The sequence below is a fragment of the Chiloscyllium plagiosum genome, unplaced genomic scaffold (genome assembly GCF_037043375.1).
Source record: "Chiloscyllium plagiosum isolate Xiang-an unplaced genomic scaffold, Cpla_swu_hap1 HiC_scaffold_17, whole genome shotgun sequence".
Taxonomy (NCBI): Eukaryota; Metazoa; Chordata; class Chondrichthyes; order Orectolobiformes; family Hemiscylliidae; genus Chiloscyllium; species Chiloscyllium plagiosum.
The window spans coordinates 14,176,723-14,200,425 of record NW_028270155.1 but is presented as its reverse complement, the minus strand read 5'-3'; the positions used below and the strand labels follow the sequence as shown (position 1 = coordinate 14,200,425).

At 47.4% G+C, this 23,703-nt stretch overlaps 1 protein-coding gene and 1 long non-coding RNA gene across 2 annotated transcripts in view; one reads left to right on the top strand and one right to left on the bottom strand.

The window, feature by feature from the left end:
* Positions 1-232: 232 nt before the first annotated feature.
* LOC122558662 (tetranectin-like protein) lies at positions 233-9,273 on the bottom strand. Its single transcript, XM_043707459.2, has 3 exons — positions 9,063-9,273; positions 3,238-3,318; positions 233-1,794 (listed from the first exon to the last, which is right to left on the bottom strand). Exons 1-3 carry the CDS (start codon positions 9,160-9,162, stop codon positions 1,403-1,405), a joined length of 573 nt encoding a protein of 190 aa, XP_043563394.1. The 5' UTR covers positions 9,163-9,273; the 3' UTR covers positions 233-1,402.
* The window catches only part of LOC148147283 (uncharacterized), a 127,373-nt gene continuing 112,211 nt past the window's right edge, over positions 8,542-23,703 (top strand). The window contains exons 1-2 of the long non-coding RNA XR_015759849.1: positions 8,542-8,572; positions 12,605-12,702. This is a non-coding gene — a long non-coding RNA (uncharacterized LOC148147283). The remainder of the gene's footprint in view (positions 8,573-12,604; positions 12,703-23,703) is intronic.

Here is a 23,703-nt window from a genome sequence, read left to right as displayed (position 1 = left end):
CTCTACCCCAAGGAGAGGAACATAGCAAGAGCTTTGGGCAGATTTTAGAAAAAAAACACCACAATCAGTCGCTAGCCAGAAACTTCACAATTTCATGTCAGGGAGTAATGTGAGATCAACATCTCGCAGTAGAACCTTAACACAAGGAAGGTCTCAATTAATACTAAATGTTGCGCAGTAGACTGATTGAGCAAATATGTTTTCTCTGAAATGACTGCAATGAGGCAGAACCTGAAATGTTTAAAGAAAATTGCATGTCTTTATATAGAAAACAAACCTGATAAGTAATAATAGGCTATACAATTCCACTGTGTTGCGTCTAAAGACATAACCATGAAACATAATAAGGACTCAGGATAGATTTCCTTTAAGAAAACAATACATGCAATAGGAAACATATGCAGAATATAATGCTTAACATGGATGGTAGTAAAGGATACCTGGCCTGAATTTTCTTCCTAATGACGGAGATAGGACAACTCCTTGCCAGCCCAGCACTGCTTTGTACTGTTTCCTAACTCCAGAAATGTCCTGAAGTTGCTAGGAATTAAAATTTAATCTCCTGGAAATTGCTGTCAGGTGAAAAATCATAGCGGTATTATTTTTTAAACAATTTCCTTTGAACATTGTTGGTTATTAGTTAGAAAAGTACTGCAGATGGAAGATAATCTCTATTTGATGAACCAGCCAGGTGGGATCAAACTGGGGAACACACTGTGTGTGCTATTTTCTGAGGTAGACCACTCTAAGTCTGACTAAAACTGGTTGTAGTCCTAAGGGAAAAGTAAGGTCCACATCTGTGCTACATGGTTGACAATGACTAAGAATCATTCTGTTGATAATATTGACATTAAAAAGGTCTATGTTTTGAGCTATACAGTGTGACGATCAATGCTAAAAGAATTAACATGTTGGGGGACAATTCCTTTGTTTTATGGGAGCTGTTGAGCGTGAGCTTGCTGAATCCGCTTTTCAAAAAGCTAAGGAATTGTGCAAAAATATGTGGGTAAATCCTTGAACATAATTTCAAAGGGTTTATAAACAGACTTTTGAAGATACATTCCTGACTCTGAGTACTAATCCTGGTAAATAATACCGGATCTATAGAAAAAAAAACCTTGAAAAGACAGATAGAAATTCATCTTAAATGGGAACCCAATGGGTTCATCTGCATTACCCATTATACATTCTTCTCAATATTCAATATAAAGGGCAGCTTGTGAAATGTTTTAATGATGTCGCCGAAGGTGAATTTCTACCTTATGCATTATTCAAATTATGTATCCCTTAAAAATCTTATTCAAACTTCTTCACCTGAAAAACAGAGATCAGGAATATGGCAATAAAAGTAATAAATGTAATGACAGCAGTCAGTCTGGAATTTGCCACATGATCGACAGCTCTAAGGAATGAGATATTCACAGATGTATCTCTTCTCGGTACGGCACACCTCGTCAGACCATTTGCTTTGGCTGTTAATTGAAGCCACCACGCAATTCTCACGTGTTCCCCCACGTGGCTCATTCCGATCCCAGTTGAAATAAGTAATCGGCAATCCATTCACATCAACAAATTTGCCCTCAGTGGTCATATCATTGACACCAATCCAGAACTCCCTGGCCCCAGTCACGCTCTTCTTGGCATAGCTACGGAGGGAGTTAGCTTCATCACTGCTTCTGGGGATGCTCAACGTCCCTCCCTGGGCAATACAGTCTTCATTTGCTGCATGGTAGCTCTTTGCGCTTTTCGATGCCAGGTAGCACTTTTTGTGAATTTTTGTCCCTTTCAGGCAAACTGGGAAGACAAAGAAAAATATTGGTATTAATACTGACAAGCCCAAAATATCCTGAAGTCTAGATATTTCACATGCATTTGCAGTGGGTTTATGTTTGGAAATTGTAGAAGCTTGTATTAGGAATGGGAATGAGTAGTTTGTAATTAAAATATTGTTATGAATACATATTTATATTTATGGACTATATGAAAACTGGAAGATATTGAGCAATTTGGAATCTTTCCATATTATACCAGAGGTTTGAGGGAGGTATTCATACTGTCTCTTAGAAATTAGATCAAAGTTTTAATGTGGTCTCTGATTCACCTGCTGATTACAAAGAGTCAAATGACTTTGGAAAAAGAACCAAGCAAAGCTTTATGCAATAAGAGATGGGCTTTATTGCATTAATTACTAGAAATCTTGGCTTTGAAGAGACGATGGAGATCTTGTGCTGAAGGTTTTCTCACAACTCTTTCTGGCTTTAACTTCTGGTTGACATACCTAGAGAACCATACAGAAAAACACAGAGGGAGGTTCGCATGTGGAATGAACTTTTTGAGTATTTAGTGGATGTGGGTCCAATTACAATGTTTAAAAGACATTTGGATAGATACGTGAATAGGGAAGGTTTGAGGGATATTAGACAGGAGCGGGCAGGTGGGACTAGTTAGGTTGGGATTATGTTCAGCATGGACTGGATGGACCGAAGGGTTTGTTTCTACCCTGTATGACTCTATGACTGCATAGCACTTTCAAAGCTTCAGGAAGGCTGTAAATCCCTTTCCCTCCCTCTCTTGGTTGAAGTCTTTCGGAACTTGATAAAGTTTCTACATTTCAGTAGTTTGATTATTTTGTAAATCCTGAGAAGCAGATCTGTGACTGCTATCCAAAGACTTGGATCAAGCTTGGTTGATTCCCATTCACATCAAAGTACTAATTGTTAGATCTTCCATTGGTCTACAGCTATCAGTGGTTCAAATTGGTCAATAATAAACACCTTTAAACATTAGAATTCAATAAAATCTATATTTTGTTTTTCAGACCATTTGACAATGACGGGTTTTCCTTCACTCTCATTAAAGGATCATCTCTGCAGAGTCTTTGTTAACTTTTGTGTTATGTGGATGCAGCTGTTTGGAATTAAAAGGGGATATTAATCTAATTCTGGATTGTAGCTGATATTAGCAAGTTGTGTAAATTGTTTTAAGAATGCGTTTGGTTTTATATTCAATGATTACTTTGGACAGCAGCAGAGAAGGGAAACAATTGGCCTTTTTGATGATCGAGTTAAACATTTATACTACAAAGGTAATTCACCGAGAAATGAGGCATGATTACCAACACATTTCTTTCAATACAATCGGTGTAACAATAACAGTAATACCATTTTTCCTGAATGTAGCTGCATTCAGAGTGGAAATACAGCCCACATCTCACTCTAACACAGTAGGATTACTTACCAGTCTGCAGTGCTTGCATTTCTTTAAGTGAATTGACCTCTCGCCATAGTTTGTCAATTTCATTCCTCAAATCGTCCTTGCCTGTGGGGTTTAAACACAAAATTTAAGAAAAAAAAATTCTTGAAAGTTTGGACTGAAACTTAAACAGAACAACAGGAAAGGTTGGGGAAAAACTCTCTAATTAACACACTTGACCAAAACAACAGGCCTCACTTTCTGCAGTCATTCATTTTAATATTATGCAGCACTGTAATTTTCCATTATAATTAGTAATAAGAGGCTTCACTCACTTTGTGACACTTTTCACATTTTTATGACATTTCAATCTGCAATGAAAATTTCTTAAGCATTTTGCTTTCACTTAGAAAATATTACTAAAATTTGGGAAAAGGCCGTTACTTAACAGCTCAAGCTTCGCTTTACACAAAGTGCAATACAGTTTGGTAAAGGGCACTGTGGGGGGCCTCTCCACACTTACAGATTCTATTTGCAATTCACAGTTTACATTTGCATATGATGTGACAGGTGCTACACATGTTCCAGCCCCTCAGGCAGGAGGTGTCTAGATGGCAGCCCTTCTCCATTGAGCCTTTCTGACAGCCGCCCCAACCTTTTTTTTGTCCTTCCCACAGCAAGTTGTCCTGGACTTTGAATGTGTCGGTCTGCTGCATTCAGTGACGGATAACACTTTGTACTGAAAGATGTGTCGCTACATAGAACAGTACAGCACAGTACAGGCCCTTCGGCCCTCGATGTTGTGCTAGCCTTTTATCCTACTCTAAGATGAAACTAACCTACATACCCTTCATTTTACTATCATTCATGTGCCTATGCCAGAGTCACTTAAAGGTCCATAAGAAGAGATGGTAGGTAATGAGTGAGAGAGAAAAAAACTTGAGTTGTCTCTCAGGTTAGGGTGAGCCAAGCGTGGAAATTCAAGAGAAGTGGGCTCACGCCCAGCTTTGGTTGCGATAAGGAAACATTTCTTCACTCACAGAATGGTCAGTCTGTGGAAATCATTCACGTCATTGAGTATACTTCAGAAAGAGACTGATAACATTTATTAGGTATTAAAGGAATCAAGAGGTATGGAGAAAAAGCAAAAATATAGTGATGAGATAGAGGATCTACCATGATCATATTGAGCAGGATCAATGGACCAAATGGATTATTCTGAATATAGTTGGAACTTTGATGATAAAATGTGCAAAAAAAAAGTTTTTTTTCAAGTATTTATGGCGACGTCCTGACAAGAATGAAGCAAAGAGTGCTATCGGGTTGGCAGTCAGTAACTAGTGATGTGCCTCAGGGATCAGTGTTGGGAATGCAGTTGTTTACAATTTATATAGATGATTTGGAGTTGGGGACCATGTGTGGTGTGTTGAAGTTTGTGGATGACACTAAGATGAGTGGTTGAGGAAAGTGTGCAGAGGACTCTGAAAGTTTGCAGAGGGATATAGATAGTTTAACTGAGTGGGTAAAGGTCTGGATGATGGAGTACAATGTTGATAAATGTAAAGACATCTATTTTGGTAAGAAGAACAGTAAAAAATTGCAGTATGCTGCTGTGCAAAGGGACTTTGGTGCCCTTGTGCATGAATCACAGAAGGTTGGTGTGGAGGTGCAACAGGTAATTAAGAAGGCAAATGGAATTTTGTCCTTCATTGCTAAAGGGTTTGAGGTTAAAAGCAGGAAGGTTATGTTGCAGCTGTACACGGTGCTGGTGAGGTCACACCTGAAGTACTGTGTGCAGTTTTGGTCTCCTTACTTGAAAAAGGATGTAGTGGCACTGGAGAAGGTGCAGAGGAAATTCACTAGGTTGATTCCCGAGTTGAAAGAGTTGGTTTATGAGGAGAGATGGAGTAGACTGGGATTATACTCATTTAGAAGAATGAGGGGGGATCTTAGACATAATTATGAAAGGAACAGATAAGATAGAAGCAGAGAGGTTTCTTTTCTACTGGCGGGTGAAACCAGAACTAGAAGCCATAGCCTCAAAATAAGGGGAAGCAGATTTAGGACTGAATTGTGAAATTCCCTGCCCAGTGAAGTAGTTTAGGCTTCCTCATTGCATGTTTTTAAAGTTAAGATAAATGAATTTTTGAACAGTAAGGAAATTAAGGGTTATGGTGAGACCACGGGGAAGTAGATCTGAGGCCACTAAAAGATCAGCCATGACCTTATTGAATGGCGGAGCAGAGTCTTAGGGCTGGATGGGCTACTCCTGCTCCTGATTCTTATGTTCTTATGAATAAATGCTTCATGTTTGAGCATGCTTGAATTCCACACACTGACCACCCTATTTGTGAAAAAATATTTCCGCATCTCAGCCGAAGATGGGCATTAATTCACTTCCCTTGAAAGTTTGAGCATTTAATGTTCAGTTCATGTTTTGTACCACAAGGTGGTGCTTTAACACTGGATGGTGCCAAAGGAAGCTCCAATCTGAATATTTTGATTCACTAGCATAAGGAGTGTGTTCATTGCTTTTCACATCAAAGAACACCAATTGGAGCCAACACAAGCATGAAGAACAACCATGCCACTTCCACTGAGACACTGTACAGCCTTTCAGCCTCACCACTGAGTTCAACGCTTTCATATCATAACGGTCTCTCTCATTTCCTTGGGTAGAGAATGCTGGTCATGGTTCTGCTGTCATCACGAACAACTCCTCTGGACCCACTGTCTGTTTCCTCACTTGCCCCAGAGCCAATTCCTCCTGTCTTGTACCTTGATCTACCTTCTCATTTAATGGCAGAAGGCGATTGAACCAAGAAGTATATTCCAGGTGATCCTGCACGCATCCTCATCTAAACCCAATGTATTTAGAATTACAGAGTGGATATAGCAGAGGCCATTCAGCCCATTGTATCCATACCAGGCAATCCCACCATTTCCTCCCACTGCCCTGCAAATCCTTCTTTATTATTCCAGCACATACATAAATACTTGCTTTTTGCACTGTCTTTATTATGTTAGCCATCCCGAGGCAAATGTCAAAAACACTGCTATGTAACATTTGTTGTCAAGCTGCACCAAGAGATGTTAGGATAGTGACTAATACCCGAGTCAGGGAGGTAGGCTTTAACGAGGGGAATCAGGAGGTGGATAGGTTTGGCGGTGTAGTCCCAGAGTTTATGTGGGCTAAGACAACAGCCACCAGCAGTGCAGCAATAGAAACAGGGATGAGCTGGCAGACTGGAGGTGATGGCAAAAGGTTATCGCCTGCAACTCCACCACCTAGAACAACATTTATAAGGCTGCTGCTGACCCAGCTCGAAGTGGCCTGAGTACTGAGTTGGAAATCTATCTGAAAACACCTTTGAAGGTGAAGATATTCCATGTATAATGTAGAATAATGGCGAGTTGATCTGACACATATTCATCCACAATGGTACGCTTTCCTTTATTGGTCAGAGTATTGAGTACAGGAGTTGGGAGATCATGTTGAGGCTGTACAGGACATTGGTTAGGCCTCTGTTGGAATATTGCGTGCAATTCTGGTCTCCTTTCTATCAGAAAGATGTTGTGAAACTTGAAAGGGTTCAGAAAAGATTTACAAGGATTTTGCCAGGATTGGAGGATTTGAGCTTTGGGAGAAGTTGAACAGGCTGGGGCTGTTTTCCCTGGAGCATTGAAGGCTGAGGGGTGACCTTATAGAGGTTTATAAAATCATGAGGGACATGGATAGGATAAATAGACAAAGTATTTTCCCTGGGGTGGGGGAGTCCAGAACTAGAGGGCATAGGTTTCGGGTGAAAGGGGAAAGATATAAAAGAGACCTACAGGGCAACGTTTTTTACGCAGAGGGTGGTACGTGTATGGAATTAGCTGCCAGAGGAAGTGGTGGAGGCTGATACAATTGCAACATTTAAAAGGTATCTGGATGGGTATATGAACAGGAAGTGTTGGGAGGGATATGGGCCGGGTGCTGGCAGGTGGGACTAGATTGGGTTGGGATATCTGGTTGGCATGGACAAGTTGGACCGAAGGGTTTGTTTCCATGCTGTACGTCACTATGACTCTATGACTCTGTCCTTCCAACCTAACCAAAGCAGTGACTGCAATGTACCGGTTTCTGAACTGAGTGACAGTCACTGAGCTTCATCCTTGTGTGTAAACATTGTGTGTATGGTTGTATTGGACGTTGTTGAGTAGGTGGAGCAGTTGGAGCAGATAACCCCTCCCGGCAAACAACTGTGAGGTGTCTCTGAGGAGGTAATGACCCTACACTGTGCAATTTATTCTTTTTCTTTGTCTGCGTGTTATTCCAGAAGGAAGCAAAGCTGCTCATCTGGTAAATGTCAATCACTGCAGCTTGTGATTATTGAGTTTTAAGGGGTTAATGATAACTCAATCACAGGTTAACACATTCCCTTCAAAGCAAAAGCAGAAAATTAATTATAACGGACCCAGAGACAATAGTTCCATGCAGCTCCCTGCAAGCCAACAAAGAATTGAAGGAAGCTCTTGATGAGGGACAATTAGTCTATAAACCTTTAATTCAATAGCTCCAGAGCCCCTGTCCAAAACAAACTGCATTGCATAAGAAGCTAATGCCTGATTAAAGCATGACATTCAAGAAAGAGTAACAGACAGTGTAAAGGCAGGGATAATTTGCTCAAGTTAATGGAGTTGAGAGTAGGGCAGGGCTTCACAAACTGGGGAGGCTGGTGGAATCAAGACCCTATGCCATACTCCTGCTCGCATAGCAATCACCCCCTCCCCAGCACACACAATTCTCACTGAGGGATTGTTACATGTGGGTCGCACTGGGACTCAGTTAGAGAAGCACTGCGCTTGAGTTTGAAAATAGTGGTGTTGCCTTTCGCACAGTCTTGGCAAATGGCAGAAGACCCTGAACACGTCAGCTACAGATTTTTTTAAAAATGCATAAAAATACCAGTAAGCGCTGGGGGGCCTGCAACAGTGGGCAAAGAAACAGAGCTAGCCTCTTGAGTCTTCGAAGGAGTTAAGGGACTCAAAAAGCACTGAGATTTGCTGAGGTTCCTCCAGTGCTTTCTGTCTTTATTTCTGAGAAACTGGAGTAGGCCATTCGGCCCTTTGAGCCCCGTCTGCCGTTCAAGACGATCATGGCTGAATGTTAGATTTCCAGCATCCTACAGTATTCTGCTTTAAAAGAATGCAAGATCCACGCAGGAATTTTAGGGTCAATTTTAACCTGAGCTGTCATGCGAACAGCTGACAGCTCTCCTCGATTGAATTCAGCGGAGTAAACATTGTTCAGGACATCAAGCCAGTTTTAAACTCGGTCCATTCATTCAGTTTCCTGCAGGACAGGGCAGGTTAAAATTCAGCCCAACTCTTGGAAGTAAGTAGCCTCTCCTTGCTAGGCTGAAGGGGAAAAAAATAATGTGATTCATGCTGGATCTGCATTGGATTCAACGCGATCGAGAATGACACTGTTTCCCTGAGTTAATTGCAGTGTGAGTTCAGTGTAATGTTTTTGACTGTGAAAACATTCAGTTTACACGAGTTAAAGATGAAAGAAAATGCAAGTCTGAAACTGTAAGGTACTCATTGTAAAGTGACAGACACGATTGAACAGTAAATATGAGCCCAACGAATTAAAGGTGGTTGACGTTATTTTGTTCAATTCGTTGGTTACATGCAGGAAGATACTTAAAGTCCTGTCCCTTACTTTTATTTAATTTTCACCTTCTATTTTGCTTTCTGCTCCTTTTACGAAGCGGCGGGATGTGGATAAATCAGATCTCCAATGGACAAAGCTAACTTTCTACCTTGGCCATTTACACCCGCACACCGCAAGACGTGGAAAGCAGAAATGGAACTTGCATTACCTTTCCCAGACTTTGACGCTTTGGATCTGGACTGGGCTGCAGTCAAAGTTATTATGGCCACAGCGACACAGAGGATGGAGAGGAGCTTTGCTGCAGCCATAGCGAAATCCCGAATCCACTTGATGACAGGGTTAGAGCCCAGTGGAAGGTGGGGGGGGGGATTTAAATCAAAGTGCAGAGTTGACAGCCTAGAGAAGCAGAGATTAAGGTGAACGTCTTACATATATAGAGAGAGAGGCGGTGCCGTCTCTGACCAGCTCTTGTGTGCAATATTGGCACTAACACAGTCCTTTCATGCTTATGCTGAGCTCCCTCACCCACTCACACATCGAATCTCCTTGTCTTTTTTATTATTAGTTACATTCCTTTGGTTACTTAATCGTATTTTCTGTTTACAAACCGAATTCTTCCCCCCCGTCATATATGTGTGTGTCCTCAAATGTGTTTATGCAGCAACCCATACTTCCAGTGTTACTTCCTTTAGTGAGGAGCAGGGCATTTTCACTGAAGGCGAAAGTGAGGACTACAGATGCTGGAGGTTGGAGGCAAGATTAGAGTGTACAACGTTACAAAGCACACAACACCAGGTTATAGTCCAACAGGTTTAATTGGAAGCACACTAGCTTTCAGAGCACCGCTCCTTCATCAGGTGGTTGTGACTATAACCTGGTGTTGTGTGATTTTTAACATTGTACACCCCAGTCCAACACTTACATCTCCATATCAAGATTGGAATGGTGCTGGAAAAGCACAGTAGGTCAGGCAGCATCTGGGGAGCAGGAGAATTGACGTTTCGGGCAAAAGCCCTTCATCAGGAATGAGGGCATTTTACATTGGTGACCTGGGTCTCAGTTGGTTGCAATCTTATCAAAAGGCCCTGGGTTCAAATCCCACTGCAGAGCCGAGGGAGGAGCATTGTGACATTAAGCCATGACTCTCTGAGAATTAACTTGCTCAAGCATGTTATGACACATGTAGAGAAGGTGGGACTTGAACCCTGGCCTTCCAGCCCAGGGGTAAGGGCACTACCTCTGTGTCACAGGAGCTCCTTTAAATCAACTGGTTCAGACTGTCCCCTTCCCCCAGGGACAGCTGAGATTTCAACCTAGACTTTGCATCTCAGAGGGAGGGTCATGACCACAGTGCCACAAGAGCCCTTGTATAGAGATTTACACTGGCTACTCTTATGTTCCCAGAGAGATTTTACACTGGCTACTCTTATGTTCCCAGAGAGATTTTACACTGGCTACTCTTATGTTCCCATAGCGATTTTACACTGGCTACTCTTATGTTCCCACAGAGATTTTACACTGGCTACTCTTATGTTCCCAGAGAGATTTTACACTGGCTACTCTTATGTTCCCAGAGAGATTTTACACTGGCTACTCTTATGTTCCCATAGAGATTTTACACTGGCTACTCTTATGTTCCCACAGAGATTTTACACTGGCTACTCTTATGTTCCCACAGAGATTTTACACTGGCTACTCTTATGTTCCCACAGAGATTTTACACTGGCTACTCTTATGTTCCCAGAGAGATTTTACACTGGCTACTCTTATGTTCCCAGAGAGATTTTACACTGGCTACTCTTATGTTCCCACAGAGATTTTACACTGGCTACTCTTATGTTCCCATAGAGATTTTACACTGGCTACTCTTATGTTCCCACAGAGATTTTACACTGGCTACTCTTATGTTCCCACAGAGATTTTACACTGGCTACTCTTATGTTCCCAGAGAGATTTTACACTGGCTACTCTTATGTTCCCAGAGAGATTTTACACTGGCTACTCTTATGTTCCCAGAGAGATTTTACACTGGCTACTCTTATGTTCCCACAGAGATTTTACACTGGCTACTCTTATGTTCCCATAGAGATTTTACACTGGCTACTCTTATGTTCCCACAGAGATTTTACACTGGCTACTCTTATGTTCCCACAGAGATTTTACACTGGCTACTCTTATGTTCCCAGAGAGATTTTACACTGGCTACTCTTATGTTCCCAGAGAGATTTTACACTGGCTACTCTTATGTTCCCAGAGAGATTTTACACTGGCTACCCTTATGTTCCCAGAGAGATTTTACACTGGCTACTCTTATGTTCCCAGAGAGATTTTACACTGGCTACTCTTATGTTCCCACAGAGATTTTACACTGGCTACTCTTATGTTCCCATAGCGATTTTACACTGGCTACTCTTATGTTCCCACAGAGATTTTACACTGGCTACTCTTATGTTCCCAGAGAGATTTTACACTGGCTACTCTTATGTTCCCACAGAGATTTTACACTGGCTACTCTTATGTTCCCACAGAGATTTTACACTGGCTACTCTTATGTTCCCATAGCGATTTTACACTGGCTACTCTTATGTTCCCACAGAGATTTTACACTGGCTACTCTTATGTTCCCACAGAGATTTTACACTGGCTACTCTTATGTTCCCAGAGAGATTTTACACTGGCTACCCTTATGTTCCCAGAGAGATTTTACACTGGCTACTCTTATGTTCCCAGAGAGATTTTACACTGGCTACTCTTATGTTCCCACAGAGATTTTACACTGGCTACTCTTATGTTCCCAGAGAGATTTTACACTGGCTACCCTTATGTTCCCAGAGAGATTTTACACTGGCTACTCTTATGTTCCCAGAGAGATTTTACACTGGCTACTCTTATGTTCCCAGAGAGATTTACACTGGCTACTCTTATGTTCCCACAGAGATTTTACACTGGCTACTCTTATGTTCCCAGAGAGATTTTACACTGGCTACTCTTATGTTCCCAGAGAGATTTACACTGGCTACTCTTATGTTCCCACAGAGATTTTACACTGGCTACTCTTATGTTCCCACAGAGATTTTACACTGGCTACTCTTATGTTCCCAGAGAGATTTTACACTGGCTACTCTTATGTTCCCACAGAGATTTTACACTGGCTACTCTTATGTTCACATAGAGATTTTACACTGGCTACTCTTATGTTCCCACAGAGATTTTACACTGGCTACTCTTATGTTCCCACAGAGATTTTACACTGGCTACTCTTATGTTCACATAGAGATTTTACACTGGCTACTCTTATGTTCACATAGAGATTTTACACTGGCTACTCTTATGTTCACATAGAGATTTTACACTGGCTACTCTTATGTTCACATAGAGATTTTACACTGGCTACTCTTATGTTCCCACAGAGATTTTACACTGGCTACTCTTATGTTCCCATAGAGATTTTACACTGGCTACTCTTATGTTCCCATAGAGATTTTACACTGGCTACTCTTATGTTCCCATAGCGATTTTACACTGGCTACTCTTATGTTCCCACAGAGATTTTACACTGGCTACTCTTATGTTCCCACAGAGATTTTACACTGGCTACTCTTATGTTCCCAGAGAGATTTTACACTGGCTACTCTTATGTTCCCAGAGAGATTTTACACTGGCTACTCTTATGTTCCCACAGAGATTTTACACTGGCTACTCTTATGTTCCCAGAGAGATTTTACACTGGCTACTCTTATGTTCCCACAGAGATTTTACACTGGCTACTCTTATGTTCTCTCATGTGGATGCAAAAGATCCCAAGGCACTGCTTTGAAGAAGAGCATGGGAGTGATCCTACGTCGCTTGTAAGTCAGGACTCCCAATAAGCTGATGTTTTGGAGTTCTGGGCTCTGAGGTGGCAACAGAAGCCCAGAGTGAGTTGTAACAACTGTCCCCTCTCCCTTGTCCTCCCCCAATAGGGCCAGCTTTTACAGTCTCCTCCTGTCCCATCCCTCTCTGACACATCTCACAAGGAGGTCATGACAATTTTCACGCATCAAACTGGGGTCATAATGGGCAAAATGTTCGGGAAACACTGCAAGAAACTGAGGATTTATTCCTTCAGCAACATAGCTTTAACAAAAACCCACGTATCTCATCCTCATTGCAGATTGGCTGACGTGTTATCTCCATTACACTTCACTGTAAGCTGCTTTCTGATATCCTAAGGTAGTTCTGCTGGAAAATAGGGCCAGGAAGAGGCCATTGAGCTCATTGAGCTTGTTCCACCCATTTAATTTAACAACAGTCGATTGACCACTTTTACCCATACTCTCCCCATAACCCTCAATACCATCGAGAATCAAAAATCTGTCAACCTCTGGGTTACATATGATCAAAGATTGAAGATTATTGCTGCTGCTTGAGACTATTGTTAAAAGTACTGTTGATAAGCAATATCTCTAATTGCTCAGTGATAACAGGAAATTAAAATGAAACAGCAAACAGGAAGGAGGAATGGGTGATATGGGGAGAAGTGAAAAGGCTGTCAATGTGAGGCCTTTTCCAGAAATCCCAGACAAGCAGGAACTGAAGTGGGAACTGACTGGAAACTCGAGAAACATAATGGTCAAATGAGTGACAACACCATTATTTATTGGTGGAAATGTGGAGGTAGATAAATATTGCAAACGAGGGTCCTAACATTGCAGAAATGAGTAGTGCATATTTGGAGGAAATCTTTTGTAACATGTGGAAATGAAGAGATTTGAAAGTAACAACATAAAATCATAGATGCAATTTTTTTGATCTCTCCTTGTTGGACTGTCCTGCCATCACAGAAGTCAGTCTGATAAACCTTCACCACTCTGTCTCTCTAACAAGTATAGATAAAGAGATGAAAAAAGTACCTGGAATGGCATGTGTGGTCTCACGATATGTGCAATAGGATTTCTTTAATTATTTCATAGATGTAGGCAATGCTGGCTAAGCCATGCCATATAATCCAAGCCTAATTGGCCATAGGGCAGCTACAAGTAAACCATGCTGGCCAAACCAAGTAAGGAAGGCAGATATCCTTCCCTACAGACCATTAGTAAATCCCCAGTTGGGTTTTTATGACAATCAGCAGTGGTTAAAATTAGGTCTTCATTGAATTCAAATGCCTTGATCTACTCTGGTGGGATTCAAAGCCACGTTGACAGAATATTGACCAAGTGTTCTGAAGCACTAGTCCAGTGATACTAAATTTAGATTTGGATTTTATTGTCACATGCAGGGATACAGGAGGACAGTGAAGCGTGTACAATGTCACCATTCCTAGCACCATCTTAGGTACTAAGTTAGCTCGATACAAAATCTTAGTTACAAAGTAGAAAAATAAGGAAAAGTAGTTAAAAGTTCAACATTAAAGTCCTTGTTAGCATAAAATAGAAAAATAAAGAAACAAAATTAAAAATTCAATATTGCAGTCCTCCTTAAGTGCTCAGCTATGCTGGGCTCGCACTCCTCACTAGGGTTCAATCTCCTCCATGCTGGGCTCACACTCCTTACTCGGGTTCAATCTCCACTGTGCTGGGCTCGCACTCCTCACTAGGGTTCAATCTCCTCTGTGCTGGGCTCGCACTCCTCACTAGGGTACAATCTCCTCTGTGCTGGGCTCACACACCTCACTAGGATACAATCTCCTCTGTGCTCGGCTCACACTCCTCACGAGGGTTCAATCTCCTCCGTGCTGGGCTCGCACTCCTCACTAGGGTTCAATCTCCTCTGTGCTGGGGTCGCACTCCTCACTCGGGTACAATCTCCTCTGTGCTGGGGTCGCACTCCTCACTAGGGTACAATCTCCTCCGTGCTGGGCTCACACTCCTCACGAGGGTTCAATCTCCTCCGTGCTGGGCTCGCACTCCTCACTAGGGTTCAATCTCCTCTGTGCTGGGGTCGCACTCCTCACTCGGGTACAATCTCCTCTGTGCTGGGGTCGCACTCCTCACTAGGGTTCAATCTCCTCCGTGCTGGGCTCGAACTCCTCACTAGGGTTCAATCTCCTCTGTGGTGGGCTCACACTCCTCACTAGGGTTCAATCACATCTGTGCTAGGCTCACACTCCTCACTAGGGTTCAATCACCTCTGTGGTGGGCTCACACTCCTCACTAGGGTTCAATCTCCTCTGTGCTGGGCTCACACTCCTCACGAGGGTTCAATAACCTCTGCGCTGGGCTCACACTCCTCACTAGGGTTCAATCACCTCTGTGCTGGGCTCACACTCCTCACTAGGGTTCAATCTCCTCTGTGCTGGGCTCGCAGTCCTCACTAGGGTTCAATCTCGTCCGTGCTAGGCTCACACTCCTCACTAGGGTTCAATCACCTCTGTGGTGGGCTCACACGCCTCACTAGGGTTCAATCTCCTCTGTGCTGGGCTCACACTCCTCACTAGGGTTCAATCTCCTCTGTGCTGGGCTCACACTCCTCACTAGTGTTCAATCTCCTCCGTGCTGGGCTCGCACTCCTCACTAGGGTTCAATCACCTCTGTGCTGGGCTCGCACTCCTCACTAGGGTTCAATCTCCTCTGTGCTGGGCTCACACTCCTCACTAGTGTTCAATCTCCTCCGTGCTGGGCTCGCACTCCTCACTAGGGTCCAATCACATCTGTGCTGGGCTCGCACTCCTCACTAGTGTTCAATGTCCTCCGTGCTGGGCTCGCACTCCTCACTCGGGTACAATCTCTACTGTGCTGGGCTCGCACTCCTCACTAGGGTTCAATCCCCTCCGTGCTGGGCTCGCACACCTCACTAGGGTTCAATCACATCTGTTCCGGGGTCACACTCCTCACTAGGGATCAATCTACTCTGTGCTCGGCTCACACAACTCACTGGGATACAATCTCCTCTGTGCTGGGCTCACACACCTCACTAGGATACAATCTCCTCTGTGCTGGGGTCGCACACTTCACTCGGAATCAATATCCGCTGTGATGGTCTTGCACTCCTCACTAGGGTTCAATCTCCTCTGTGCTGGGCTCGCACTCCTCACTAGGGTTCAACCTCCTCTGTGCTGGGCTCGCACTCCTCACTAGGGTTCAATCTCCTCCGTGCTGGGCTCACACTCCTCACGAGGGTTCAATCTCCTCCGTGCTGGGCTCACACTCCTCACTCGGGTTCAATCTCCTCCGTGCTGGGCTCACACTCCTCACTAGGATACAATCTCGTCTGTGCTGGGGTCGCACTCCTCACTCGGGTACAATCTCCTCTGTGCTGGAGTCGCACACCTCACTCGGAATCAATATCCGCTGTAATGGGCTCACACTCCTCACTAGGGTTCAATCTCCTCCGTGCTGGGCTCGCACTCCTGACTAGGGTTCAATCTCCTCCGTTCTGGGCTCACACTCCTCACTCGGGTTCAATCTCCTCTGCGCTCGGCTCACACACCTCATTAGGATACGATCTCCTCCGTGCTGGGCTCGCACTCCTCACTAGGGTTCAATCTCCTCCGTGCTGGGCTCGCACTCCTCACTCGGGGTCAATCTCCTCTGTGCTGGTGTCGCACTCCTCACTCGGGTTCAATCTCCTCTGTGCTGGGGTCGCACACCTCACGCGGAATCAATATCCGCTGTGGTGGGCTCGCACTCCTCACTAGGGTACAATCTCCTCTGTGCTGGGGTCGCACACCTCACTAGGGTTCAATCTCCTCTGTGCTGGGCTCGCACTCCTCACTCGGGTTCAATCTCCTCTGTGCTGGGCTCGCACTCCTCACTAGGGTTCAATCTCCTCCGTGCTGGTCTCGCACTCCTCACTAGGGTTCAATCTCCTCTGTGCTGGGGTCGCACTCCTCACTAGGGTTCAATCTCCTCCGTGCTGGGCTCGCACCCCTTACTAGGGTTCAATCACATCTGTGCTGGGCTCGCACTCCTCACTAGGGGTCAATCACCTCTGTGCTGGGCTCGCACTCCTCACTAGGGTTCAATCTCCTCTGTGCTGGGCTCGCACTCCTCACTAGGGTTCAATCTCCTCTGTGCTGGGCTCGCACTCCTCACTAGGGTTCAATCTCCTCCGTGCTGGGCTCGCACTCATCACTCGGCTATAATCTCCTCTGTGCTGGGCTCGCACTCCTCACTAGGGTTCAATATGCTCTGTGCTGGGCTCACACACCTCACTAGGATACAATCTCCTCCACGCTTGACTCTCACTCCTCACTCAGGTACAATCTCCTCTGTGCTGGGCTCCCACACCTTACTAGGGTTCAATCTCCTCTGTGGTGGGCTCAGACTCCTCACTAGGGTTCAATCACATCTGTGCTAGGCTCACACTCCTCACTAGGGTTCAATCACCTCTGTGGTGGGCTCACACTCCTCACTAGGGTTCAATCTCCTCTGTGCTGCGCTCACACTCCTCACTCGGGTACAATCTCCTCTGTGCTGGGGTCGCACACCTCACTCAGAATCAATGTCCGCTGTGATGGGCTCGCACTCCTCACTAGGGTTCAATCTCCTCTGTGCTGGGCTCGCACTCCTCACTAGGGTTCAATCTCCTCTGTGCTGGGCTCGCACTCCTCACTAGGGTTCAATCTCCTCTGTGCTGGGCTCGCACTCCTCACTCGGGTGCAATCTCCTCTGTGCTGGGCTCGCACTCCTCACCATGGTTCAATCTCCTCTGTGCTGGGGTTGCATTCCTCACTAGGGTTCAATCTCCTCCGTGCTGGGCTCACACTCCTCACGAGGGTTCAATCTCCTCCGTGCTGGGCTCGCACTCCTCACTAGGGTTCAATCTCCTCTGTGCTGGGGTTCGCACACCTCACTAGGGTTCAATCTCCTCTGTGCTGGGGTCGCATTCCTCACTAGGGTTCAATCTCCTCCGTGCGGGGCTCGCACTCCTCACTCGGGTTCAATCTCCTCTGTGCTGGGCTCACACTCCTCAATCGGCTATAATCTCCTCTGTGCTCGGCTCACACACCTCACTAGCATTCAATCTCCTCCGTGCTGAGCTCGCACTCCTCTCTCGGCTATAATCTCCTCTGTGTTGGGCTCGCACTCCTCACTAGGGTTCAATCTCCTCTGTGCTGGGGTCGCACTCCTCACTCGGGTACAATCTCCTCTGTGCTGGGGTCGCACTCCTCACTAGAGTTCAATCTCCTCCGTGCTGGGCTCGAACTCCTCACTAGGGTTCAATATCCTCTGTGGTGGGCTCACACTCCACACTAGGGTTCAATCACATCTGTGCTAGGCTCACACTCCTCACTAGGGTTCAATCACCTCTGTGGTGGGCTCACACTCCTCACTAGGGTTCAATCTCCTCTGTGCTGGGCTCACACTCCTCACGAGGGTTCAATAACCTCTGCGCTGGGCTCACACTCCTCACTAGGGTTCAATCACCTCTGTGCTGGGCTCACACTCCTCACTAGGGTTCAATCTCCTCTGTGCTGGGCTCGCAGTCCTCACTAGGGTTCAATCTCGTCCGTGCTAGGCTCACACTCCTCACTAGGGTTCAATCACCTCTGTGGTGGGCTCACACGCCTCACTAGGGTTCAATCTCCTCTGTGCTGGGCTCACACTCCTCACTAGGGTTCAATCTCCTCTGTGCTGGGCTCACACTCCTCACTAGTGTTCAATCTCCTCCGTGCTGGGCTCGCACTCCTCACTAGGGTTCAATCACCTCTGTGCTGGGCTCGCACTCCTCACTAGGGTTCAATCTCCTCTGTGCTGGGCTCACACTCCTCACTAGGGTTCAATCTCCTCTGTGCTGGGCTCACACTCCTCACTAGGGTTCAATCTCCTCTGTGCTGGGCTCACACTCCTCACTAGGGTTCAATCTCCTCTGTGCTGGGCTCACACTCCTCAGTAGGGTTCAATCTCCTCCGTGCTGGCCTCGCATTCCTCACTCGGGTACAATCTCTACTGTGCTGGGCTCGCACTCCTCACTAGGGTTCAATCCCCTCCGTGCTGGGCTCGCACTCCTCACTAGGGTTCAATCACATCTGTTCCGGGGTCACACTCCTCACTAGGGATCAATCTACTCAGTGCTGGGCTCACACTCCTCACTGGGGTTTAATCACCTCTGTGCTGAGCTCACACTCCTCACTCAGCTATAATCTACTCTGTGCTCGGCTCACACAACTCACTGGGATACAATCTCCTCTGTGCTGGGCTCACACACCTCACTAGGATACAATCTCCTCCGTGCTGGGCTCGCACTCCTCACTAGGGTTCAATCTCCTCCATGCTGGGCTCGCATTCCTCACTAGGGTACAATCTCCTCTGTGCTGGGGTCGCACTCCTCACTCGGGTACAATCTCCTCTGTGCTGGGGTCGCACACTTCACTCGGAATCAATATCCGCTGTGATGGTCTTGCACTCCTCACTAGGGTTCAATCTCCTCTGTGCTGGGCTCGCACTCCTCACTAGGGTTCAATCTCCTCCGTGCTGGGCTCACACTCCTCACTCGGGTTCAATCTCCTCCGTGCTGGGCTCACACTCCTCACTAGGATACAATCTCGTCTGTGCTGGGGTCGCACTCCTCACTCGGGTACAATCTCCTCTGTGCTGGAGTCGCACACCTCACTCGGAATCAATATCCACTGTGCTGGGCTCACACTCCTCACTAGGGTTCAATCTCCTCTGTGCTGGGCTCGCACTCCTCACTAGGGTTCAATATCCTCTGTGCTGGGCTCGCACTCCTGACTAGGGTTCAATCTCCTCCGTTCTGGGCTCACACTCCTCACTCGGGTTCAATCTCCTCTGCGCTCGGCTCACACACCTCACTAGGATACAATCTCCTCCGTGCTGGGCTCGCACTCCTCACTAGGGTTCAATCTCCTCTGTGCTGGTGTCGCACTCCTCACTCGGGTTCAATCTCCTCTGCGCTCGGCTCACACACCTCACTAGGATACAATCTCCTCCGTGCTGGGCTCGCACTCCTCACTCGGGGTCAATCTCCTCTGTGCTGGTGTCGCACTCCTCACTCGGGTTCAATCTCCTCTGTGCTGGGCTCACACTCCTCACTCGGAATCAATATCCGCTGTGCTGGGCTCGCACTCCTCACTAGGGTACAATCTCCTCTGTGCTGGGGTCGCACACCTCACTAGGGTTCAATCTCCTCTGTGCTGGGCTCGCACTCCTCACTCGGGTTCAATCTCCTCTGTGCTGGGCTCACACTCCTCACTAGGGTTCAATCACCTCTGTGCTGGGGTCGCACTCCTCACTAGAGTTCAATCTCCTCTGTGCTGGGGTCGCACTCCTCACTAGGGTTCAATCTCCTCTGTGCTGGGGTCGCACTCCTCACTAGGGTTCAATCTCCTCCGTGCTGGGCTCGCACTCCTCACTAGGGTTCAATCTCCTCCGTGCTGGGCTCGCACTCCTCACTAGGGTTCAATCTCCTCTGTGCTGGGGTCGCACTCCTCACTAGGGTTCATCTCCTCTGAGCTGGGCTCGCACTCCTCACTAGGGTTCAATCTCCTCCGTGCTGGGCTCACACTCCTCACGAGGGATCAATCTCCTCCGTGCTGGGCTCGCACTCCTCACTAGGGTTCAATCTCCTCTGTGCTGGGGTCGCACACCTCACTAGGGTTCAATCTCCTCTGTGCTGGGGTCGCATTCCTCACTCGGGTTCAATCTCCTCCGTGCTGGGCTCACACTCCTCACTCGGGTTCAATCTCCTCTGTGCTGGGCTCACACTCCTCATTAGGGTTCAATCTCCTCTGTGCTGGGCTCGCACTCCTCACTAGGGTTCAATCTCCTCTGTGCTGGGGTCGCACACCTCACTAGGGTTCAATCTCCTCTGTGCTGGGGTCGCACTCCTCACTAGGGTTCAATCTCCTCTGTGCTGGGCTCGCACTCCTCACTAGGGTTCAATCTCCTCCGTGCTGGGCTCGCACTCCTCACTAGCGTTCAATCTCCTCCGTGCTGGGGTCACACTCCTCACGAGGGTTCAATGACCTCTGTGCTGGGCTCACACTCCTCACTAGGGTTCAATCACCTCTGTGCTGGGCTCACACTCCTCACTAGGGTTCAATCTCCTCTGTGCTGGGCTCGCACTCCTCACTAGGGTTCAATCTCCTCCGTGCTGGGCTCACACTCCTCACTAGGTTCAATCTCCTCTGTGCTGGGGTCGCACTCCTCACTAGGTTCAATCTCCTCTGTGCTGGGGTCGCTCTCCTCACTAGGGTTCAATCTCCTCTGTGCTGGGCTCGCACTCCTCACTAGGGTTCAATCTCCTCTCTGCTGGGCTCGCACCCCTCACTAGGGTTCAATCTCCTCTCTGCTGGGCTCGCACTCCTCACTAGGGTTCAATCTCCTCTGTGCTGGGGTCGCATTCCTCACTAGGGTTCAATCTCCTCCGTGCTGGGCTCACACTCCTCACGAGGGTTCAATCTCCTCCGTGCTGGGCTCGCACTCCTCACTAGGGTTCAATCTCCTCCGTGCTGGGCTCGCACTCATCACTCGGCTATAATCTCCTCTGTGCTGGGCTCGCACTCCTCACTAGGGTTCAATATGCTCTGTGCTGTGCTCACACACCTCACTAGGATATAATCTCCTCCACGCTTGACTCTCACTCCTCACTCGGGTACAATCTCCTCTGTGCTGGGCTCCCACACCTTACTAGGGTTCAATCTCCTCTGTGGTGGGCTCACACTCCTCACTTGGGTTCAATAACCTCTGTGCTGGGCTCACACTCCTCACTAGGGTTCAATCACCTCTGTGTTGGGCTCACACTCCTCACTAGGGTTCAATCTCCTCTGTGCTGGGCTCACACTCCTCACTCGGGTACAATCTCCTCTGTGCTGGGGTCGCACACCTCACTCGGAATCAATATCCGCTGTGATGGGCTCGCACTCCTCACTAGGGTTCAATCTCCTCTGTGCTGGGCTCGCACTCCTCACTAGGGTTCAATCTCCTCTGTGCTGGGCCCGCACTCCTCACTAGGGTTCAATCTCCTCTGTGCTGGGGTTGCATTCCTCACTAGGGTTCAATCTCCTCTGAGCTGGGCTCGCACTCCTCACTAGGGTTCAATCTCGTCCGTGCTGGGCTCACACTCCTCACGAGGGTTCAATCTCCTCCGTGCTGGGCACGCACTCCTCACTAGGGTTCAATCTCCTCTGTGCTGGGGTCGCACACCTCACTAGGGTTCAATCTCCTCTGTGCTGGGGTCGCATTCCTCACTAGGGTTCAATCTCCTCCGTGCGGGGCTCGCACTCCTCACGAGGGTTCAATCTCCTCTGTGCTGGGCTCACACTCCTCAATCGGCTATAATCTCCTCTGTGCTCGGCTCACACACCTCACTAGCATTCAATCTCCTCCGTGCTGAGCTCGCACTCCTCACTCGGCTATCATCTCCTCTGTGCTGGGCTCGCACTCCTCACTAGGGTTCAAACTCCTCTGTGCTGGGCTCGCACTCCTCACTAGGGTTCAATGTCCTCTGTGCTGGGCTCGCACTCCTCACGAGGGTTCAATCTCCTCTGTGCTGGGCTCGCACTCCTCACTAGGGTTCAATCTCCTCCGTGCTGGGCTCGCACTCATGACTCGGCTATAATCTCCTCTGTGCTGGGCTCGCACTCCTCACTAGGGTTCAATATCCTCTCTGCTGTGCTCACACACCTCACTAGGATACAATCTCCTCCACGCTGGGCTCTCACTCCTCACTCAGGTACAATCTCCTCTGTGCTGGGCTCACACTCCTTACTAGGGTTCAATCTCCTCTGTGCTAGGCTCACACTCCCCTCTAGGGTTCAATCACCTCTGTGGTGGGCTCACACTCCTCACTAGGGTTCAATCTCCTCTGTGCTGGGCTCACGCTCCTCACGAGGGTTCAATAACCTCTGTGCTGGGCTCACACTCCTCACTAGGGTTCAATCACCTCTGTGTTGGGCTCACACTCCTCACTAGGGTTCAATCTCGTCCGTGCTGGGCTCGCACACCTCACTAGGTTTCAATCACCTCCGTGCTGGGCTCGCACTCCTCACTAGGGTTCACTCTCCTCTGTGCTGGGCTCACACTCCTCTCTAGGGTTCAATCTCCTCAGTGCTGGGATCGCACACCTCACTCGGAATCAATATCCGCTGTGATGGGCTCGCACTCCTCACTCGGCTATAATCTCCTCTGTGCTGGGCTCACACACCTCACTAGGGTACAATCTCCTCCGTGCTGGGGTCGCACTCCTCACTAGGGTTCAATCTCCTCTGTGCTGGGCTCGCAATCCGCACTAGGGTACTATCTCGTCTGTGCTGGGCTCGCACTCCTCACTCGGGTGCAATCTCCTCTGTGCTGGGCTCGCACTCCTCACTAGGGTTCAATCTCCTCCGTGCTGGGTTCGCACTCCTCACTAGGGATCGATCTCCTCTGTGCTGGGGTCGCACACCTCACTAGGGTTCAATCTCCTCTGTGCTGGGGTCGCATTCCTCACTAGGGTTCAATCTCCTCCGTGCTGGGCTCACACTCCTCACGAGGGTTCAATCTCCTCCGTGCTGGGCTCACACTCCTCACTCGGGTTCAATCTCCTCTGTGCTGGGCTCGCATTCCTCACTAGGGTTCAATCTCCTCCGTGCTGGGCTCGCACTCCTCACTCGGGGTCAATCTCCTCTGTGCTGGTGTCGCACTCCTCACTCGGGTTCAATCTCCTCTGTGCTGGGCTCACACTCCTCACTCGGAATCAATATCCGCTGTGCTGGGCTCGCACTCCTCACTAGGGTACAATCTCCTCTGTGCTGGGGTCGCACACCTCACTAGGGTTCAATCTCCTCTGTGCTGGGCTCGCACTCCTCACTCGGGTTCAATCTCCTCTGTGCTGGGCTCACACTCCTCACTGGGTTTCAATCTCCACTGTGCTGGGCTCGCACTCCTCACTAGGGTTCAATCTCCTCCGTGCTGGGCTCGCACTCC

Excerpts from the sequence above, each read along its gene's own strand:
- LOC122558662 (XM_043707459.2), bottom strand. The coding sequence starts at position 9,162 with ATGGCTGCAGCAAAGCTCCTCTCCATCCTCTGTGTCGCTGTGGCCATA. Across the intron at positions 3,319-9,062 it reads AGCGTCAAAGTCTGGGAAAG|GCAAGGACGATTTGAGGAAT; the intron begins GTAATGCAAGTT and ends TAAACCCCACAG. Across the intron at positions 1,795-3,237 it reads AATGCAAGCACTGCAGACTG|TTTGCCTGAAAGGGACAAAA; the intron begins GTAAGTAATCCT and ends TTGTCTTCCCAG.